At 35.9% G+C, this 19758-nt stretch overlaps 2 protein-coding genes across 4 annotated transcripts in view; one reads left to right on the top strand and one right to left on the bottom strand.

Moving 5' to 3' along the window:
• top2b (DNA topoisomerase II beta) overlaps positions 1–11399 on the top strand; it is a 39669-nt gene extending 28270 nt beyond the window's left edge. For 2 of the 3 annotated variants that reach the window (XM_022667354.2, XM_022667352.2), the window contains exons 24-35: positions 981–1176; positions 1806–1897; positions 3301–3456; positions 4429–4512; positions 4672–4869; positions 5580–5742; positions 5941–6111; positions 7016–7199; positions 8234–8322; positions 8543–8638; positions 9379–9620; positions 10859–11399. In XM_022667354.2, the coding sequence (XP_022523075.2) occupies positions 981–1176; positions 1806–1897; positions 3301–3456; positions 4429–4512; positions 4672–4869; positions 5580–5742; positions 5941–6111; positions 7016–7199; positions 8234–8322; positions 8543–8638; positions 9379–9620; positions 10859–11023 (1836 nt within the window). In that variant the 3' untranslated portion in view covers positions 11024–11399. The remainder of the gene's footprint in view (positions 1–980; positions 1177–1805; positions 1898–3300; positions 3457–4428; positions 4513–4671; positions 4870–5579; positions 5743–5940; positions 6112–7015; positions 7200–8233; positions 8323–8542; positions 8639–9378; positions 9621–10858) is intronic. The other variant, XM_022667353.2, reaches the window with a different exon arrangement.
• A 900-nt stretch (positions 11400–12299) lies between these two features.
• LOC103034474 (retinoic acid receptor beta) overlaps positions 12300–19758 on the bottom strand; it is a 70986-nt gene continuing 63527 nt past the window's right edge. The window contains exon 8 of the mRNA XM_049476026.1: positions 12300–19069. Coding sequence (XP_049331983.1) covers positions 18816–19069 — 254 coding nt within the window. The 3' untranslated portion in view covers positions 12300–18815. The remainder of the gene's footprint in view (positions 19070–19758) is intronic.

Raw genomic sequence — 19758 nt, 5'->3', positions numbered from 1 at the left:
CTGAGATAATTCTGACTAAAGCACACTGATGTTTTAATGACAAAATAAATCCTCAGGGAAACACTGATTTCTGACAGTTTAGAGTTAAATTGGCTTGGAAAACTATTTATATTTCTCTCTACCTCTCCTTTCTATCTACATCTCTCTTCGTCCTGCTGTATATTTCTGTCTCCCTCTCCCTCTCTCTCTCTCTCTCTCTCTCTACTTCGGTCTCTGCTTATCACTTTCTCTCACTCTTTCTCTCCACTTCTCTCTCTCTCTCTTATCACTTTCCTTCTGTTCATTCACTCTCTCTCTTCTTATCACTTTCTCTCATATTTATCTCCACCTTTCTCTCTACTTTCTCTCTTTACCCCTTTATTTCTCTCACTCTCTCTCTTTCTCTCTCTCTCTCTTTCACTGTCTCTTTCTCTCCCACTCTTCCACCTTCTCTATCTCTGGTCTCTCTCTACTTCTTTTCTCTTATTCTGTCTACTTGTCTGTTTTCTAGCTGTTTATAAACCTTTTTCAACATTATTATTATTAGTGAGCTGTTCCTATCTTTCCTTTTTTAGTTGTTGATTGTTTCTGTCAGTTTGTTTAGAACTGTTTGCCTAAAATATCCAAGGTGCAAAATTAAACGTAAAATCAGATGATATTAACGGTTAAAAGAAAATGCCCCCTAGCATTTACTAACACATATTCCAGCACTATGTTTGCTTTGGTCTTACATCTCAAATAATTTAACAGTGTTAATATTTATAACATTTAACTTGATGACCCCTGCAGATATTCTGTGCAAAAAAAAAATGAAATGTTATATCAAGTTGAAGTGACGCATCTTTGAAGTGACGTTTTTATTTTTTGCATGAACTTATTGACTCTTATTGAGTCTGTACGGCACACTCTGTGCTGTGCATCCTTTTTAGTCTGGAATAAGTTTTCTCAAAGCTTGAAAGTTAAGGTGCCCTCTCTCTCTCTCTTTATGCTTTGTGCTCTAGGTGCTGTTTGATCACATGGGCTGTATGAAGCGGTACGAGTCTGTGCAGGATATTCTGAAGGAGTTCTTTGAGCTGCGTTTGCACTATTACAAGCTGAGGAAGGACTGGCTGGTCGGCAGCCTGGGCGCCGAGTCAGCAAAACTCTCCAACCAAGCACGATTTGTACTTGAGAAGATTGAAGGAAAAATTTCAATTGGTGAGATGAACGTCATATTTGGGTTTATTTAGAAATGTCAGCCTTTGTGTCAGCATTTGAGAATTAGTTACTGTTTTTTTATCCTCTGTGATTTTATTCCTGTCCAGAACGACCATGTATGTATTTTTCTCAGACGTCCTCTGAGAAAAAAAATACCAGCTGAATTATCTACTGTTTTTCTCTGAACTCTTTTCGTGGTCCTCCGGTAATTTAAGTCCCGTCCGGACGCACATCTCTGAGATTCATCTCCTCGCCTTTGATAAAATAGATATTTGTCCACTGCTGAGCACAGCAATTACTGTACACTTTGGGCGCGCCACGGTTTCCACGAAGATCCACGTTAAAAAACACAACAGCGAGTGGAAATGGAGGAGCTACTGAACGCCGCGATGGGGTCATGTGACTGAGAAAAAAGCCTTAAAACTCACTGGTTTTCCTGTTTTTTCAATTGCAGTCCGGATGCAGGAGTTTTATCACGTTTTACTGAGTAGAAGTGTGAAATATTTTTCACAGATGTCCCGTCCTAATCCTAAACTAATCCCATCCAGATAGAGCTTTAGAATGTTTGTAGTGCCCACACTTTAAACTCAGTGTTGGTTTAAACTATTTCCTATTTTCTTGTCTTCTAGAAAACAAGAGTAAGAGGGAACTGATCCGGATGCTGGTGCAGAGGGGCTATGAATCTGACCCAGTGGCAGCTTGGAACAGAGCTCAGGAGAAGGTATACAGTACACAAAATAAAAACTGTATTTTAACATTACGTCATTTTTCTTTCAGCTATTGTTTGGAAACAAAACTAGGGATGCATGAATCTGTGAAATTCATATGTTGTATAGATGTATTAAACACAGAGTGATCCATTTTAAATGTTTATTTCTTTTATGGTTGATGATTATGGCAGAAATAAAGTAAGTTTTTAATGATATTATTATTTTTTTTGAGATGTACTAGTATATTCAGTTCCAGATCCACAGCACAGTAGAAAGAACAAGTGAGCGTTACTGTCACGCCTGGCCCTGTTTCCTGTCTGTCCTCGTGCCTGTGTTGTCCCACGTGACCCGTGCCCCTGTGTTCTGCCTGTGATTTTCCATTACCTCATGTCTCATTTGTAGCTCCACCCCTTCCCCAGGTGTTTCCACTCCCAGTGTGTTTCCTGTTTAGTTAAATAGCTTTCCTCTGTCACCTGTCCTGGTCGGTCTTTGCACTGTCTCCTGTCGTTTGTCTTCCCGTGTTCCCAGATTTCCTCTCAGTGTTTCTCTCAGTGTTTCTCTCAGTGTTTCTCTCAGTGTTTCTCTCAGTGTTTCTCTCAGTGTTTCTCTCAGTGTTTCTCTCAGAGTTTCTCTCAGTGTTTCTCTCCGTGTCTATCTTAGTTTAATCCTTGTAATTATCCTTGCTCTGTTTAGTTCATTGTCTAGCTTTAGTTATTAGTTTATTTCTTTGTTTATCTACTCTCGCTTTGTTTGTTAGTTATTATCCATCTAGTTTAGTTCCTTATTGTTTTCCTCGTTTGTTTTTGTCAGCCTCCCTATTTGTTTGTAGTATATATTTATCTTCCTGTTCATTCTGTTATTTTCTAGTTCCCTGTATTTTCCCTAGTTTATTCCCTTGCCCTGTTTTAGTTTATCCTGCCTAGTTTTATAGTCTTCCCGTTTGTTTATCTTTAGTATCTCGTTTGTTTGTTAGTTTTAGCTCGCCTCTGTTTCTTGTTTTCTTTGTTTCTGGTTTACTTGTCTCTTTGTTTATTAAATTCTCACCTTAACTGCACATACGTCCGCCTCCTCGTCTCTCTGCCTGGGTCAAACCGTGACAGTTACATTACATTACTCTACATTATATTATATATAATGTAGAGTAATGTCATCTAAAGCATCTTACATGTAATGAGGTACTTTAGAAGTAGAGGACATAAAAGTTAAATACATCTGATAATAAATACGATACAAAAAGGTATTGAACATAGTATCGTTTGGGTATCGGTATCCTATTCAAAGTATCGTATCGGTATTGAAAGTTTTTAAACGATACCCAGCCCTACTTATGATTGCCTGTTCACCACCCTGGTCATAGAATGGATAGAATGGATGTGTAGTAATTTTGCTGTTCCTGCTCTTTTGCTTTTCTCAGGCGTTGGAAGAAGAAGATCGGGATGGAAATGAGAGTGATAGCTCAATAGACTCCGGCTCCTCATCAGGACCCAACTTTAACTACATCCTCAACATGCCTCTGTGGTGCCTCACTAAAGAGAAAGTGGATGAGCTTCTCAAACAGAGAGATCTGAAGGTATAAACAGCATTACGTCTTAGCGTCAGATTACACTACATTACACTACATTCCATTACATTTAGTAGGTGCTTTTATCCAGAGCTAAAGACACAAAAGCATTTTTACATGTTGTATAAGAGGCCAAGGTATTAGGATAATATTGGGATAGAGGAAGGAAGGAAGAGGGATTTACACTTAATGTCTAAATATATTATTTTCTTTATTGGTTTATAAGTAGTTGGACCCTATACTTTTTCTACTTCCGGCGCCGACGCGAGTGGCTGCCTGTTCCAGTAGCTCCGTCTCTTTGTGTGTTTTTCTGAGTTTTTTTACGTTTATTTATCGTCTCTGTGCTACTACACACGTCTAGTGTGCATCTTATCAAGAATTTCCCCCCGGGGATCAATAAAGTATCTATCTATCTATCTATCTATCTATCTATCTATCTATCTATCTATCTATCTATCTATCTATCTAAAGTATCAGTCAAAAGTTTGGACACATGGAATTACAAAGTGAACAAAACTAGGCTAAACAAGACAGCGTTTATTTCACATTTTTTCACTTCAACCTTACTGGGTTTAGGTTGAGGTTGTTATAACTGTTTTATAGGTGTTTCATAATAGTTCTGATGTCTTTAATATTTATATTAATATTTAATATATAATAAAGTTATGCACAATGTAAAAAATATACAAAATAAAGGAAAACATTAACTTAAGAAGGTGTGTACAAACTGTTGGTAATTTAAAATTTATATTTAAATAGTTTAATATTTGAGATTTGACATATTTTACGATATGTTAAGTTATGTAAAGAACTTGCCATGGAGTGGATGATTAGTATTTTCATGTTTGGGTTAAATTGAAATTGAATTTTTTTACTGAAACTCTACATAGTTAACCATTCTGCCTGATTTCACTTGGTTTAAGAAACAATAAGACATTTTGTATGTACCTAAACATATATTTGTGTTGTGTAACTCTATAGAAAGCTGAACTGAATGAACTGCAGAGGAAGTGTTCAGAAGATCTGTGGAGGGAAGACCTGGCCGTCTTTGTTGAGGAACTGGACGTGAGTATTAATACCACATTTCCACCCTTTTAAAGTGATTATAAACAATACGATAAGTGTTGTATGATGTAATATTGTATCTGTGACAAAAATAATCGATATCAGTAATAATCGTATCGTAAATGATCTTATTTCTCTGCCTTTTTTCCAACGCCACAGCGGGTGGAGGAGCAGGAGCGAGAGAGTGCCAGCCAGGGGAAGGGTGTGAAGCTGGTTAAAGGAAAGGTTGGCAAGCCGAAGGTGAAGAAGATCCAGCTGGAGGAGACGTTACCGTCTCCCTTCGGCCGCAGAGTGGAGCCCCAGATCACGCTGGCCATGAAGGCTGACGCTACTAAAAAGATGACTAAGAAGAAGAAGGTAAAATAGGAGCAACTGTAGCCTCGCAGTGGAGCACAATTTAATAAAGAAAAAGAAAAGAATAGATTAAAATATAGGTATTTGTACTCAGTAACAGACCCTCTGCCAGACCAAACACCGGAGATTGAAAATTAAATTAAGCAGGACGATTTTATTGACAAAAAGAAGGAAAATGGCTTTAGGGTTTATTATAAACCAAAATAATAAACAAAAGACAACTAATTAAACCTGAAAATTAAAATAAAAAAAACTAAAATGCACAAAAACCTAAATTCCAGTCACAAAAACAGAAGAAAGGGTAGTCAAACAAAAAGGTGCTCACCACTTACTTTACCCAAAGATAAAACTGTAGAGAAAACTGTAACAAAAATGCTAGTGATGTCAAATTTAAAACTTAGATTTGAGCTGAATTGATTCATTTGAAAATCTACAAAACAAACAGAGACAAAACGAAATACACTGGGTTGATCTGAGCAGGATGCTGTTCCAGGTCATGAAAGGGGAGGAGCCTTAAACGCCTCTCCTGGGTAAGGTTATTCCTGGCACTTTTTGTAGAGAGTGCTCCCCTGGTGGCCAGGATTGGTACTGCATACTGTATAATTTGAAAGGAGATTTAGCTTGATCCTTGTCCAGAAATCAGAAATTCCTAGAGTTTAAGGGGTTAACTATGTTTTATTGCGTGTGCTGAAGTATAAATGTGTGTCCTCCAGGGTGAAGGGGACATGAGCGTGAAGATGGAGTTTGATAATGATGATAGTGTGATGGACTCTAATGGTGCTACAGGAGACAATTCCCTCATCTCTCCGTCTGGCCTTCCGACCCCTGGAGCCAAACCCAAAACCCCACGTGTCAAGAAGGAGAAAAAGGAACCTGGTAAAGAATTTATTTTATTTTTTTATTTTAAAATTACTTTTAAAATAAAAAATAGTCTATAATAGTCTCTTGGCTATATAATTGTTAGTAATACTACAGAAAACTTCCTATTTTCAATGATTTACATGCATAAACATGTGCAAAACAAATTGGGAAGGTGCTGGATGATTAACATTATATGATGCACTTTGTTTTTAGGTGCTCCCAGACAGAGGAAGACTCCAGGAACACCAAAGGGCTCAGCCAAGAAGGTCAAAAAGAGGAACCCCTGGTCAGACGACGAAGAGGAAAAATCGTTTGACAGTGACCTGGACGACGTCAGTGAGCAGCCAGTCATTCCCAGAGACACATCGTCGAGAAGAGCTTCAGGTGTGTGAAGCAGGTTTTCAACTTTTTAGCAATACCTACTGATGGAACCGTTGTAAGATATTGATATCTGTATTCATTGCGTTTAGTTAGTTTATTTTTATATTTTCCATTTGTTTCACAGTTCTAAAGAATCTGAATCTGATTCTGATTCGAGTGGTGACTCGTAAGAGGGATATCCTGTTAGTTTTGGTTAATAGTCTTTACTCTGTTTCCTGCACAAGATACATATATATATATACACATATATATATATATACATATATAAGTATACAGCGCTGGAAAATATTAGGAGATCACTTCAGTTTCTAAATCGATTTCTTCTGTTTTACTATTTATAGTACAAATATTCTCATTTAGAGCATTTATTTGCATAAAATGAGAAATGTCTGAAATAACAAAAAAAGATGCAGAGCTTTCAGACCCCAAATAATGCAAAGAAAACAAGTTCATATTCATAAAGTTTAAGAGTTCAGAAATAATCAATATTTGGTGGAATAACCCTGATGTTTTTTAATCACAGTTTTTTTTTTCATGCATCTTGGCATCATGTTCTCCTCCACCAGTCTTACACACTGCTTTTGAATAACTTCAAGCAGTTCAGTTTGGTGGTTTGATGGTTTGTGATCATCCATCTTCCTCTTGATTATATTCCAGAGGTTTTCAATTTGATAAAATCAAAGAAACTCATCATTTTTAAGTGCTCTCTTATTTTTTCCAGAGCTGTATGTTGGCTAATTACTCTGAGCTCTATATTGTAGGCATGAGGTACACTCTGCTGTTCTACAGATTTAGACTGAATGAGCCGCAGTATGATGTAAGCTCAGTGCAACAGGAGGACCGATAGCGTGTCCGAATCCTCACAGCGCTGCGCTGGTTAACTCTAACGGTACTGTTCTTCTCGTAGCGGTGAAGGCCAAGTACACCTTTGATTTCTCAGAAGAGGAAGATGATGACGACGGTGAGGAAGAACAAGAGAACGACGCACCAGCCTCTCCAGTTCACTCTTATAAAGACAGCTTTCAGACCTCGCAGAACAACAACGATGAAGAGGACGATGATGATGACATATTCCCTCCTAAACTAAAGATGTCTGTCTATGTGCTTCATCAATCCTTACTTAAATTAATGCTTTTATTGTGTTGTTGATGTCAAGCTAAAAAATGTTCAATAACTTTCTATGGAGGTCAGTGTAAAAAAGATTTAGTTCATTTTGGAGCATTTCTATAGGTCAATTTATATTATACCTATATTATAATTATGATTATGACCTTAGATTAATTGATTATTAATTGGATAAAAAGGAAACATATTTATTAATATATTTTATTTAATGTATGTTTAATATACTATATTTGAACAAATATTGTTCAGATATGAAATATTTTAGAGAACTAATGTTAATAGCTAGTTGTAGATAATTGTATAAGGAACACACAACCTAACATTATTAAAATGATTAATAATTATCATTATTTTTGTTTTTACATAAATAATTAAATTGAGATTTAGTGTAATTTTATTATTATCATTATTTAATAACACAACAAGAGTGTAAATATATAAATGTAACGTAAATATACACTTGGTTGAGATTCTCAAACACTTTCATGCAACGTCAGATTTAGAAAAAAAGCCTTCAATTTCTTGTTTGCATTTATTGTCTTTTACTCTGAATGAAACTTTCACTGCATTTAAGGTGAGATATAAACTTACTAAAAATGTGACGCACCTTGTTTAACTACTCTAGCAGCTCTAGAAACACTTAGTGATCGAAACAATACAATTTGAAACTACTGGTTAAGCGGCCACATTTAAAAACTTGCTCAACACATGTGAAATATATAAATTGAATTAAAATGAGACGCATCTTGTTTAACTACTCTAGCAGGCTCTGGTAACACTGAGACCCTAACAGGATTTTTTTTAGCTTGACTGAAACTACAGCTTGATTTGGAACTAGTTCTTATTAAGGTGGAATTTAAGGTGGAAAGGAAAAAGCTAACTCTAAAGTGTTTTTTTTTTTTTTTTTTTTTTTTTAAATACATTCAATACTTAATAAATAATGACTATTTTAATGCTTGCTCGAGAACTTTTTAATAACCTTGTTCAATTCTATCTCCAGTTCTCCTCCAGAACCCAAGAAAAAGAAAGAGCCTGAACCTGTATTCTCCTCGCCCAAACCAACTTACTCTGTGAAGAGCAGTGACAGCGGTATTTTTATGAAATACTTTTAACAAATGAAATATATTTATAAATATATTTATATATATAATATATAGAAAAAAAATAAATATCTTAATTGTTAAATATATATTGTGTGTACATAAGTTATAATGTGTTAGAGATAGCTGTTATAGTGTAACTGCATGATTTTTTATGTTTTAAAATATGTTTTAATAACTTTAGCTACATATATGTGTGTTTTGCTCAGACGTGAAGTCAGACAGTGAGGAAGATGATAGAGGTCCGGTATTCTCGTCCTTCTCCAGCAGCACACCGCACGAGAAACCTTCTCCAACTAAGAAAGGTACCACAACACCACCAGCAGAGGGATCTCTACCCACACACTGATCATTTTAAATCCATATATATATATATATATATATATGTGTGTGTTTAAAAAAAATATATATATATATATATATATATATGCAGCTACACTAATATAATATAATAATAACTTTATTTATATAGCACATTTGTGCCTCACAATAAAACAACAAAAAAACAATGCGAATCAAATGATCAAATACATAGAACAGTTAAAAAAGTAAAGGTTAAAGGTTAAAAGCAGTGCATAGAAAGATAAGCTAAAAAAAAGCTAAGTGTTTATATCCTCCTTTTAAAGCAACTTAGTAACGCATTAAAATATTATTTTATTTGGAAAGCATCAAATATAGTTACCTTGAGATATTATAATACAGTATAAATAATATTATTACTGTTATTATGTCTCTCCCAAAAATACAGGTAAAAATATCATCATTTTAATTAGGATTAATCACATAATTGTTGTTGTGTGACATTTTTTATTATTTTGTGTATTTAGGAAAAGATGCATATTTAAATGGAAATCGTTTGTGCAACACAATTGTTTTAATGCTAATAAAAAAATTATAGCTTAACTAACTGAATACTAATGTTAGTCTTATAAGTTTTGCTTATTTTTTGCTGTGAAATTTTGTGAAAAATTATTTTAAAGTATGAAAAATAAACACATTGACTGTTATTTTAACTTATTATTAATATATATTTTTTCCCTTTTAGCCAAGAAGCCATCAGACACAACACCCAAACCCCGGAAAACTCCAGCCAAGCCAACCCCAACCAAGAAGCTCGACACCTCGGTATGGGACTCGGACTCGGACACGGGGGCGAAAAAGACCCCAGCATCGGGTAAAGGCGCGGGAAAAGGCAGGGGGAGGAAGAGGAAGCCGTCCGGCTCTGAGGAAGATGAGTACAGCCCCATGAAGAAGACTGGAAAAACTCCCAGCAGCAGCAGCAGCAGAGTGAGTGTAGTTTAAAACGAATACTTATCTCCTAAAAACAGCAACTTTACAGGATAGAGAAAAAACTTTCCAAACTTTCAATGGAAGTCAATGTAAAAAGAGTTTATTTCAGGTAATTTTGAAGAGTTTCTATTGGTCCGTTTATCAAGAAGTTTTGGCACAGTGTAAGGGTCAGTGTTTCTGTTCCAATTATGTAGTAAACTAAACATCGACACAAAATCGAAAACTTAATTTTACTCTCCTGTAAAATAAAACTAAAGAGTTAATATAATGCATTAAATTTGGCTATTTTTTTATTTAATTATTTTTTTCCTTCAGGTGTAACTTAGATAAATTAGCCAATGCATCAGCCAATAAAAATAACAGACATAAAAAAAAAAAAACGAGCGAACCAGGAAAAGCTCTCGGCCTGACATCAACCCGTAAATAAGGATTCATGATCACTCCAGCTTGTGGCCGCCCACTGCAGAGCCGTAGAGGGTGCGCTACAGTGGTGTAAGCCAATCATAGGCAAGATATTTGCATGCAATGTATATTTATGAGCAAGGGTCCAAATCCTGTCGTTGTTCCCCGCCCACTAAAACTAATACTAAAACTGAAACTAATACTAAAACTGAAACTGAAACTAATACTAAAACTAAAACTGAAACTAAAACTGATACTAAACCGACTCACATGGCATCCGTTCATACCAGACCCCACCACTACAAACCCTGAATTATTTTAATCAGGGTTCATACAGTCATGAAAAACCTGGAACTCATGGAATATGAAAATAGCGATTTTCAGGCCTGGATAAGTTTTGGAAAAATAAAAAATACCTAGAAAGTTTTGGAAAAGTCGTGGAAATTTGGCCTACAAATCTTTCTGTTTCAGTTAATCAACAGAGAAAATCTATCAACTCAAAATACATCAACTCAGAGTTAATACAGTAATTTAGCTCTACACAGTGGAGCTCTCAGATCTTACACTTATTTTATTATTAAAAATTGTGTGTCAGCCTTATTTTTATTTTTAATTTTTATGATAGTTTTAGTTGATTTTTGGTTTTATTGTCCATGTCTGCACTGTTTTAAACATTGTATAGTCATGAAATTTTGCCTTGAAGGCCTGAAAAAGTCATGTAAAAATCATGGAATTGGATTGGTTAAAAAGTGTATGAACCCTGTTTAATAATTCTGATTTAATAACCATGCTGATTTATATATATATTTACATATATTTTTGGTGTTTTCCAGCAGAAGCAGAAGAAGCCGGTGTCGGACGAGGACGAGGACGAGGTGGACAGCAGCAGATTCAGCCGTTTGGACACGTCCAGAGATCGCTCGGGACGCGCAAAGAAAGAAGTGAAATACTTCGCAGAATCCGACGATGACGACGACGATGAAGACATGTTTGACTAGTCAGCCTACCAAGACACACACTCACACACTCAAACACACACACACATGTACACACTCACAACTCGCTTGTGGTATAACTTTTGTCCTTCGTCCTGCAGACTTTTGTACATTTATTCCCTCCCTGTTTTATTTTTCTTTATTTGTGAAGTTAAAATGCTTTCTACTGTGTAGTTGTTTTACACTTTTTATTATTAATATTATTATTATTATTATTGTTATACATATACAGTTTGTTTTCTTTTCATTGAAATGTAATTGTCCTACGCAGCTTTTAGAAGTTTAGACTCTGCGGTGCTTCTGCACATTTTAATTGTTAAAGTAAGAGACAAATGTACCTTTTGAGATGAACTTGGAAATAAACATGAAATATAAATGAGTTGGTGCTTTTTTTTATTCTGCTGGAGCGGGGTTTGTTTTAAACTCTGTTCTTTTAAGGATACAAGCGTTTGAAGAGTGGTGCAAAATGACACAAAAACGTAATTTGCTGATTTTGGTGAAAAATATATATATATATATATTTTTTTTTGCCTTTCTGAATTAAATTAGACACAATCCACCATGCTCAGGCCATTATCAGCTCATTTGAGTTATAATCTAGTTAAATACAAGCGTTTGAAGAGTGGTGCAAAATAACAGAAAAATCTAAGACTATAGCCTTATGCAATCTGCCAATTTTTGTGAAAAATATTTTTTTATTGCCTATTCGAATAAAACTAGGCACAATACACCATGTCCAGGCCATTTTCAGCTCATTTAAGTTTTAATCTAGTTGAATATAAGCGTTTGAAAATGTATCCAAAATGACTCAAAATTACGTAATTTACATATTTGACTGAAAAATAAAGCGTTTTTTAATTGCGTTTTATTTTTGAATAAAACTGGGCACAATACACCAAGTCTAGGCAATTTCCAAATTAAATAGAAGCGATTAAAGAATACTTTAAAATGACTCAAAAACTTGAGACTATAGCCTTACGTAACTTGAAGATTTTGGCGAAAAAAAAAAAAACAAACGTTTTTTTATTGCCTTTCTGAATTAAACTAAACACAATACACCATGCTTGCAAATTTGAAAAATGGTCCAAAATGACAAAAAAAAAGTAAATTGCTAGATATTTATCAGAGGCTTGCAAGATCAGAAACGACTCGCTGAGTTCCCAGATTACGATAATTTAAAATCGTTTCTGAAAATAAGATTTTTCTTAAAAAAACTGTGTAGAATAAATCTGACACAAAACTTACAAACACCCACAGTTTCCAAATATCTCCACACGTCTTTATTTTAAAATAAATATATTTTTATTTCGCCAGGAGAGTTCATGGTAAACAGTATATGAACATACAAAGCATTGTTAATGTACAAACAGGACACTGATGAAAAAAACAAACAAACAAAAAGAAACAAACAAAAATAAGACGAGATATGTTCTGCATCTTTTTGTCTTTTCGCGTCTGCGTTGGCGTAGCCGGGACAGAGGCCGAGACGCTTTGCTTTTCAGCAGTGGAGTCTTTCAATCTCTTTATTTTATTTTTTGTTTTTTAAGCCGCAGATCCAGCGAGTCTCGAGTCTCAGAACACAACTGTACAACACTGCAGGGTGGAGATGTGTTCCCCGAAAGAAAGGCGAAGAAGCGCAACGTCTCAACGTCTCAAAAACGGTACAGAACGTGTACCAGCACTGTGTGAAAACACTCCAGCTTTTGTTTTTTTGTTTCGTTTTTTACATTTTTTACATGTTTAATATACATTTTAAAACCTTCCCTCAGAGTTACGCGACTGTTCCTGTAGAGGCTCAGTTGAGTGCAGTCAACTGATCCAGCTGATTGAGTCGAGTGGCGACAGTGGGTCGGCTTTTCAGAAGAAGAAGAAGAAAATTAAACAAATCGAACAAAAAAAAAAACAAACGAAAAAATAAAATGATGTAAAAGAGAAACGTACTGAATTTGTTCTGAGGACTGAAGCAGGAGATCTGTAGGATCTGTGTTTGGATTCACAGCTTGCTTTAATAATCTCTTCGTTGAGCAACAAGAAAAAAAAAGAAAGTAAAAATGAAGTAAAACTTCTTAAAGAAGTTCCTTCCTTTACCTTTTAAGTTAAAAGTGAAGTTTCCTACTGAACGTATTTAATCTTCCTGTGGTGAGCGTCTGTAAAGGCAGTGTATGAGATGATGATGATGCTACATTTCGATTCGATTCTTCGTTCAGATCGTCCATCATCCATTAAAAAACATAAAAACACTTTAAAATAAGACGACCTTTATAAAGGGTTTATGAATGGTTTATAAATGAGCTTATTAATGGTTATTATATAACATAAATAGAAATGGCAACAGTGAGCTGAAAACATGCAAAGTAGTGATTCCACACTCGTCTTTACCGTCAAACCTCAGATCTTTCTACATACTGAGCCGCAGCATTAAACCTGCCATATGAATATATATTTATAAGTATGTTTAACTATTTACCATAAATTAAATGACTAAGTTGCTACTGTTGCTTTTTTAATGTTTAATGTTTGATGTTTTTTAACTGCTTAAACTGCTGGTTTTTAAGGCATTTACAACCTAATCAATAATAAGTAATAATCTAATTTACAAACCATTTATAGATCCTTTATAAAGGTAGTCTTGTTTTAAAGTGGTACCGAAAACACATTACAGCTTCTTTCTCCTTTTTTTGTTTTTAAATAACAGAAAGAAAAGAAAAGTAGAAATACACGCGATCTGCACGTACATCTCTGTATCTCTGCCTCCAATCAGCAGCAATACGAACAAATATATCAAATATATCACATTCAACTGTAAACCAGAACAGAAAAAGAACTAAAAGTAGTAAAAGGCTACTTTATTAATACTGCAGCTCTGAAAAAAGCTGTGATTTAGCTGCACTGAGCAGATCTCCATAAATACTAAATACTCTCTAACACAGACTAAAGCTCTATCCAGACAGGATTAGATTCTCAGGGGTTCTGGGTAATTTTCTCTTTTATGGTTTTTTTTTTTATCCTCTGTGATTTTATTCCCGTCCAGAACGATCATGTAGGTGTTTTTCTCAGACGTCCTCTGAGAAAATTACAGGCTGAATTATCTACTGTTTTTCTCTGAACTCCGTGCTCCTCCGGTAATTTTAGTCCCGTCCGGACGCACATCTCTGAGTTTCGTCTCCTTGCCTTTAACAAAATAATAAAATAGCTATTTGTCCACTGCTGCGCACCGTAATTACACTTTGGGCGTGCCACGGTTTCCATGGAGATCCACGTTAAAAACACAACAGCAAGTGGAAATGGAGGAGCTACTGAACTCCGTGATGATAAAAATAATAGATAGAAAAAAGCCTAAAAAAACTCACTGGTCCTCCTGTTTTTTTCAATTGCAGTCCGGATGCAGGAGTTTTATCAGGTTTTACTGAGTAAAAGTGTGAAATATTTTTCACAGGCGAACCCCTGAGATACTAATCCCGTCCAGATAGAGCTTTACACTGAGCTCAAAGCACTTTTCCACCAAAAGAACCACCAGAGAGTTCAGTTCGGGCTCATAAGAACCTGAATGAAAATGAATGAAACTGAGCAACTTTACACAGTGCCCAGATAATTATCAGCTCTTTGAGTTACATTCTAGTTAAATAGAAGCATTTGAGGAATGGTCCAAAATAACAGAAAAACATAAGACTATAGCCTTATGTAATTTGCTGATTTTGGTGAAAAAAAAAAATATTTTTTTTACTGCCTTTTTGAATGAAACTAGGCAAAATTATGGAGTTGTGGGAGTTTATAGGAATTTATGGGAGTTTATGAGAGTTTGGGAGTTTATTGGAGTTATGGGAGTTTATTGGAGTTATGGGAGTTTATTGGAGTTATGGGAGTTTATTGGAGTTATGGGAGTTTATGAGAGTTATGGGAGTTTATGAGAGTTATGGGAGTTTATGAGAGTTTATGGGAGTTTGTAAGAGTTTATGAGACTTATGGGAGCTGGAATAGGACGAGAGGAAGGTTTGAACATTGCCTGACTGGGAAAGTGCTCACTAGCTGACCACATTCAATCCTGTCCTAAGTGCAGCTTCTCCAAAGGTCAGAAAGAATTTACCAAAAAAGGAAATGATTTTTAGCGATTTAGGGGGAAATTTAGACAGAAAGCTTGAGTTTCTGAGGTTCTTATTGGTTTTAAACAGACACTTCAGCGTTTCTCAGCTTTAAGTGCCATTGTCATTTAAAAAAATGTAAATGAAGACGTGGAATGCTGCATATAAACCAAATAAAACAATTAAACAATTAAAAAACCCAACAACACTGAATATATTACAGATATCAGGATAGAGCCCTGCATTCCTCACTAGCTCCTAATTTAGAGTCATGCAGATCAGGGGAGGGCTAATTTAAAGTCACTTTGTTCATTAAGAGGTATTTTTACAGAGAGCACAGCTTTACCCTGAGAAAATCGAGCTTTTCAGGATTGATGAACTAAAGTTTGCTATTTCGGGTCAGAGCTGAAGTGTAGAATCTCCTTAGCATTCTGCGTTTCACACAAACCGTCCTCCGGTCTGAGGAGCCAAAGACCAAAGACGCTCCGTGTGGGTAAAAATAAAATACAATACATCTTTCCCTTCAGAAAAAGAGAGAGAGAAAAGAGAGAAAGAGAGTGAAATGATATATTGACAAGTCAAATCATCTTAAATTTAGTTCATATTTCTCTGTTTATCTCATGTTTCTCATCACTAATGTTCTTTATAAAATCCTTATTTTAGTCATCATGACGTTTTTGACATCATCTGAATCGGCCAATTTATTAATCAGTACATTTCATGAAGTTTTTGTTGAAGATAAAGATAAGGCTTTGTGATTGGACAGTGATATGTTATAAGATCTAAGATGATTTTACCTGCCAAGTTATATCTTTTTGCTGTAAAAGAGACTTAAATAGAGAAATATATAGTGAGATAGATACAGTTCTGGAAAAAAAAAACAAAAGAGCACTTAAAAATGATGAGTTTCTTTGATTTTACCAAATTGAAAGCCTCTGGAATATAATCAAGAGGAAGATGGATGATCACAAACCATCAAACCACCAAACTGAACTGCTTAAATTCTTATCCAAAAGCAGTGTGTAAGACTGGTGGAGGAGAACATGATGCCAAGATGCATGAAATTAAAACTGTGATTAAAAACCAGGATTATTCCACCAAATATTGATTATTTCTGAACTCTTAAAACTTTATGAATATGAACTTGTTTTCTTTGCATTATTTGAGGTCTGAAAGTTCTGCATCTTTTTTGTTATTTCAGTCATTTCTCATTTTCTGTAAATAAATGCTCTAAATGAGAATATTTTTATTTGGAATTTGGGAGAAATGTTGTCTGTAGTTTATAGAATAAAACAACAATGTTCATTTTACTCAAATATAAACCTATAAATAGCTAAATCAGAGAAACTGATTCAGAAACTGACGTGCGACCTTCATTTTTTTTTCAGATAGATAGATAGAGAGAAAAGAGGTAAAGCTCTAGAGAGAGAGAGAGTAAAGAGTAAAGTTTACAATCTGCTCTGTGCAGAAGAGCAGCTGAAGCAGGTGAGATTTAGAAGATTGCAATGTCCCCAAGTTTTACTGCTCAAACAATAAAGAACAAAAAAACAAAAAACTAAAAATAAGACACTTCTGTAAAGCAGGACGGTGATTCGGCTGTAAGACACTGAATTCATGATTCAGCTGCTGATATTAAACTGATATCTGACCATAATATCACCAGACTCCATCCATCACCCACTGACAGCGGGGAAACGTTGGGGTTCTTGCAGCATGAGAATGTATATATATATATATATATATATGTGTGTGTGTGTATGAGTGTGTGTATAAGTGTGTGTATGAGTGTGTGTATGAGTGTGTGTGTGTGTGTGAGTGTATTAGTGTGTTTAGAATTTCCTCCTTTAGACATTTGAACGTAGAGCTTTTTTTTTTTCAAAAATGCAAGAAACAAAAACGCATTAAATATACGAACAATATATAAAATATTAGACGTCCGTACTGTCTATATGCAAGAACATTCTATAGAACTGTATTTTAAAGGACTTTATAATGAGCCCTGTTTTAAAAGATGCACAGAGGAGTCATTCCGTCCACTAGGGGCAGTACAAGATATAATAAGATTAAGAATAATAATGAAGATTAATTACAGACGTGTTTATCATAAATAGAACCACAAATATAGAACCTCATCATTACTGTCGTACAATTAAACTATATAATGAAACTATAAGAACTATATAATAAAAGTTAGATAATGAACAGTGAGATAAAAAGTGTACAATAAAACATTCCACAGAGTTTCTATTTGCTTTTCTTGCTTTTCTGTTCCAAGTGGTTGCTAAGGTGTTGCTCAGTAGTTCCAATGGTATTCTTTATAGTAGTATAGTAGTGTGATTCTTGTGTTTTAGCTTCATATTGGCATAAAAATGAGGATTAAAATAATGTATATGTTGTTCTGTTCTTTTATAAGTTTTATTTCTAATTTTTATTCCATTTTCTCCCTAATTTACACGGCCAATTACTCAACCCACTCATTAGGACTCGCCCTATCACTAGTGATGCTCCAACACACCAGGAGGGTGAAGACCAGACTCCGCCTCTTTTTGAACTTTTTGCCGAGTAGCATCACAGCAGCGCTAACGCTCAGAGTAAAGCAGCGCAGCGACTCGGTTCTGATACATCAGCTCACAGACGCAGCCTTGTGCTGATCCACATCACCCTAGGAATAATGAGGTGAAAGAGCATCACTACTGTACCCACCCAGAGAGAGCAAGAACAACTGTGCACTCTCGGGGCTCCGGCAGCTAATGGCAAGCTGCATGACCAGGATTCGAACCGGCAAATGTGCTCTGTAATATATTTTCCCTAATTTAATGTCATAAATTAGTAATTTTCTTTTTTTGCTGCCTGTAAAATTATAATTGGTGTACAAAATGTAAAAAAAAAAAAAGTGCGTAAAGTCCTTTCAGCCTATTTTTAAAACCACAATTTGGTGTGAAATTTAAGGTGGAACATTTGCAAACTAACCAACATAAATGGTTCAAAATGAGTTCAATAAAATCAAACATTAAAGTTAATTGATTTCCCTTTTCGTTCTCTATTAAAGATTCCTCTTTATCGGAGATACGACAGTGAGGATATTTTTACCTTTTCTGTTTTTAACTGTTTTTTATCTGTAGCTCCAGTGGACGGTGCTCTTCTGTGCATCTTTAGACGTAGTGTATCGCCTCAAACGATATCTTTAAGACAATGAAATAAAGCACCACAAAAGTTATCATACAGAGCTCTACCCAGAGAATGGTTTGTACAATGTATGAAAAAGAGAAAAAAGAGAGAAAGAGAGAAAAAGAGAAAAACCATCATCAGAAACTCAGAGCCGTCATGCAGGTAATTAATATACACACACCTGCGGAGTTTCACCTCTGTGTTCCAGGTCGGCATCCGGGACACACACACACACACACGTAGTGTATTGGAGTGTACTGTAGACTGTGTGTGGGTCCCATAGTGCTGATGCCAGTAAGAGCTGCTGTTTTTTAACACATGAAGCTCCGGTCCTTTTTTAGGCCTGAATCCATGATCTACACATTATTTATCTGAAATGAAGGAATGTGAAAAACAACAAAAAAAAAACAAACAAAGGAAAGTAAAAAGAGATAAGAGATCATAGTGACGTGCAGGTAGAGGACGCGGCGATGCTCCACCTGTACTGACTGTGCAAAAGGAAGGTCTGAGGCCGTAGTTCTGAGTTTGAGGTTTTAGGTGCTGTGGTTTTACGACTCCTCGCCGGATGATGAAGCTCCCGCACCGTTATCTGACGGCTCGGGTTCCGGTTCCGGTTCCGGCTCTGGTTCCGGCTCGGGCGAGGACGCGGCAGCTCGCTTAGAACCGGACGAGTTTTTATCCGTACTGCTGCTCTCCGCCGAGCTCTGTCCATCCTGACCTTCTGAATTCTCCAACATCTCCTGAATAAGAGGAGGCATCGAGCCGGGAATCTCCATCTTCAGAGAGATAACTCGCTCCGCACCTACAGAGAGAGAGAGAGAGAGAGAGAGAGAGAGAGAGACAGAGAGACAGAGAGAGACAGAGAGAGAGAGACAGAGAGAGAGACAGAGAGAGACACAGAGAGAGAGAGACAGAGAGAGAGAGAGACAGAGAGAGAGAGACAGAGAGAGAGAGACAGAGAGAGAGAGAGAGAGATTGACAGAGAGAGAGAGAGAGAGAGACAGAGAGAGAAAGAGAGAGAGAGAGACAGAGAGAGAGAGAGAGAGAGAGAAAGAGAGAGAGAGAGACAGAGAGGGACAGAGAGAGACAGAGAGAGAGAGAGAGAGAGAGAGAGAGAGAAAGAAAGAAAGAGAGATTGTGAGAGAGAGAAAGAGAGATTGTGAAATAGAGAGATTATGAGAGAGATTGTGAAATAGAGAGATTGTGAGAGAGAGAGAGAGAAAGAGAGATTGTGAGAGAGAGAGAGAGAGAGAGAGAAAGAGAGATTGTGAAATAGAGAGATTGTGAGAGAGATTGTGAGAGAGAGAAAGAGATTGTGAGAGGTGTTCATATTATAAAAGCTACTTTTCTACACTTTTTAGAAACACAAGATGAGATGAAACCACATAGAGTCAATGGCCAAATACATTTTCTCTTCTGTACCTGTTTTTGAGAGTAATAAAGGTGAAATTTCCCCCTAAAATTAGGAACCCCTTTACGGTCCCGATACAG

This window comes from Astyanax mexicanus, chromosome 3 (assembly GCF_023375975.1).
Source record: "Astyanax mexicanus isolate ESR-SI-001 chromosome 3, AstMex3_surface, whole genome shotgun sequence".
NCBI classification, from domain to species: Eukaryota; Metazoa; Chordata; class Actinopteri; order Characiformes; family Acestrorhamphidae; genus Astyanax; species Astyanax mexicanus.
The sequence above is the reverse complement of the archived record's forward strand: the minus strand, read 5'-3'. Positions and strand labels throughout refer to the sequence as shown.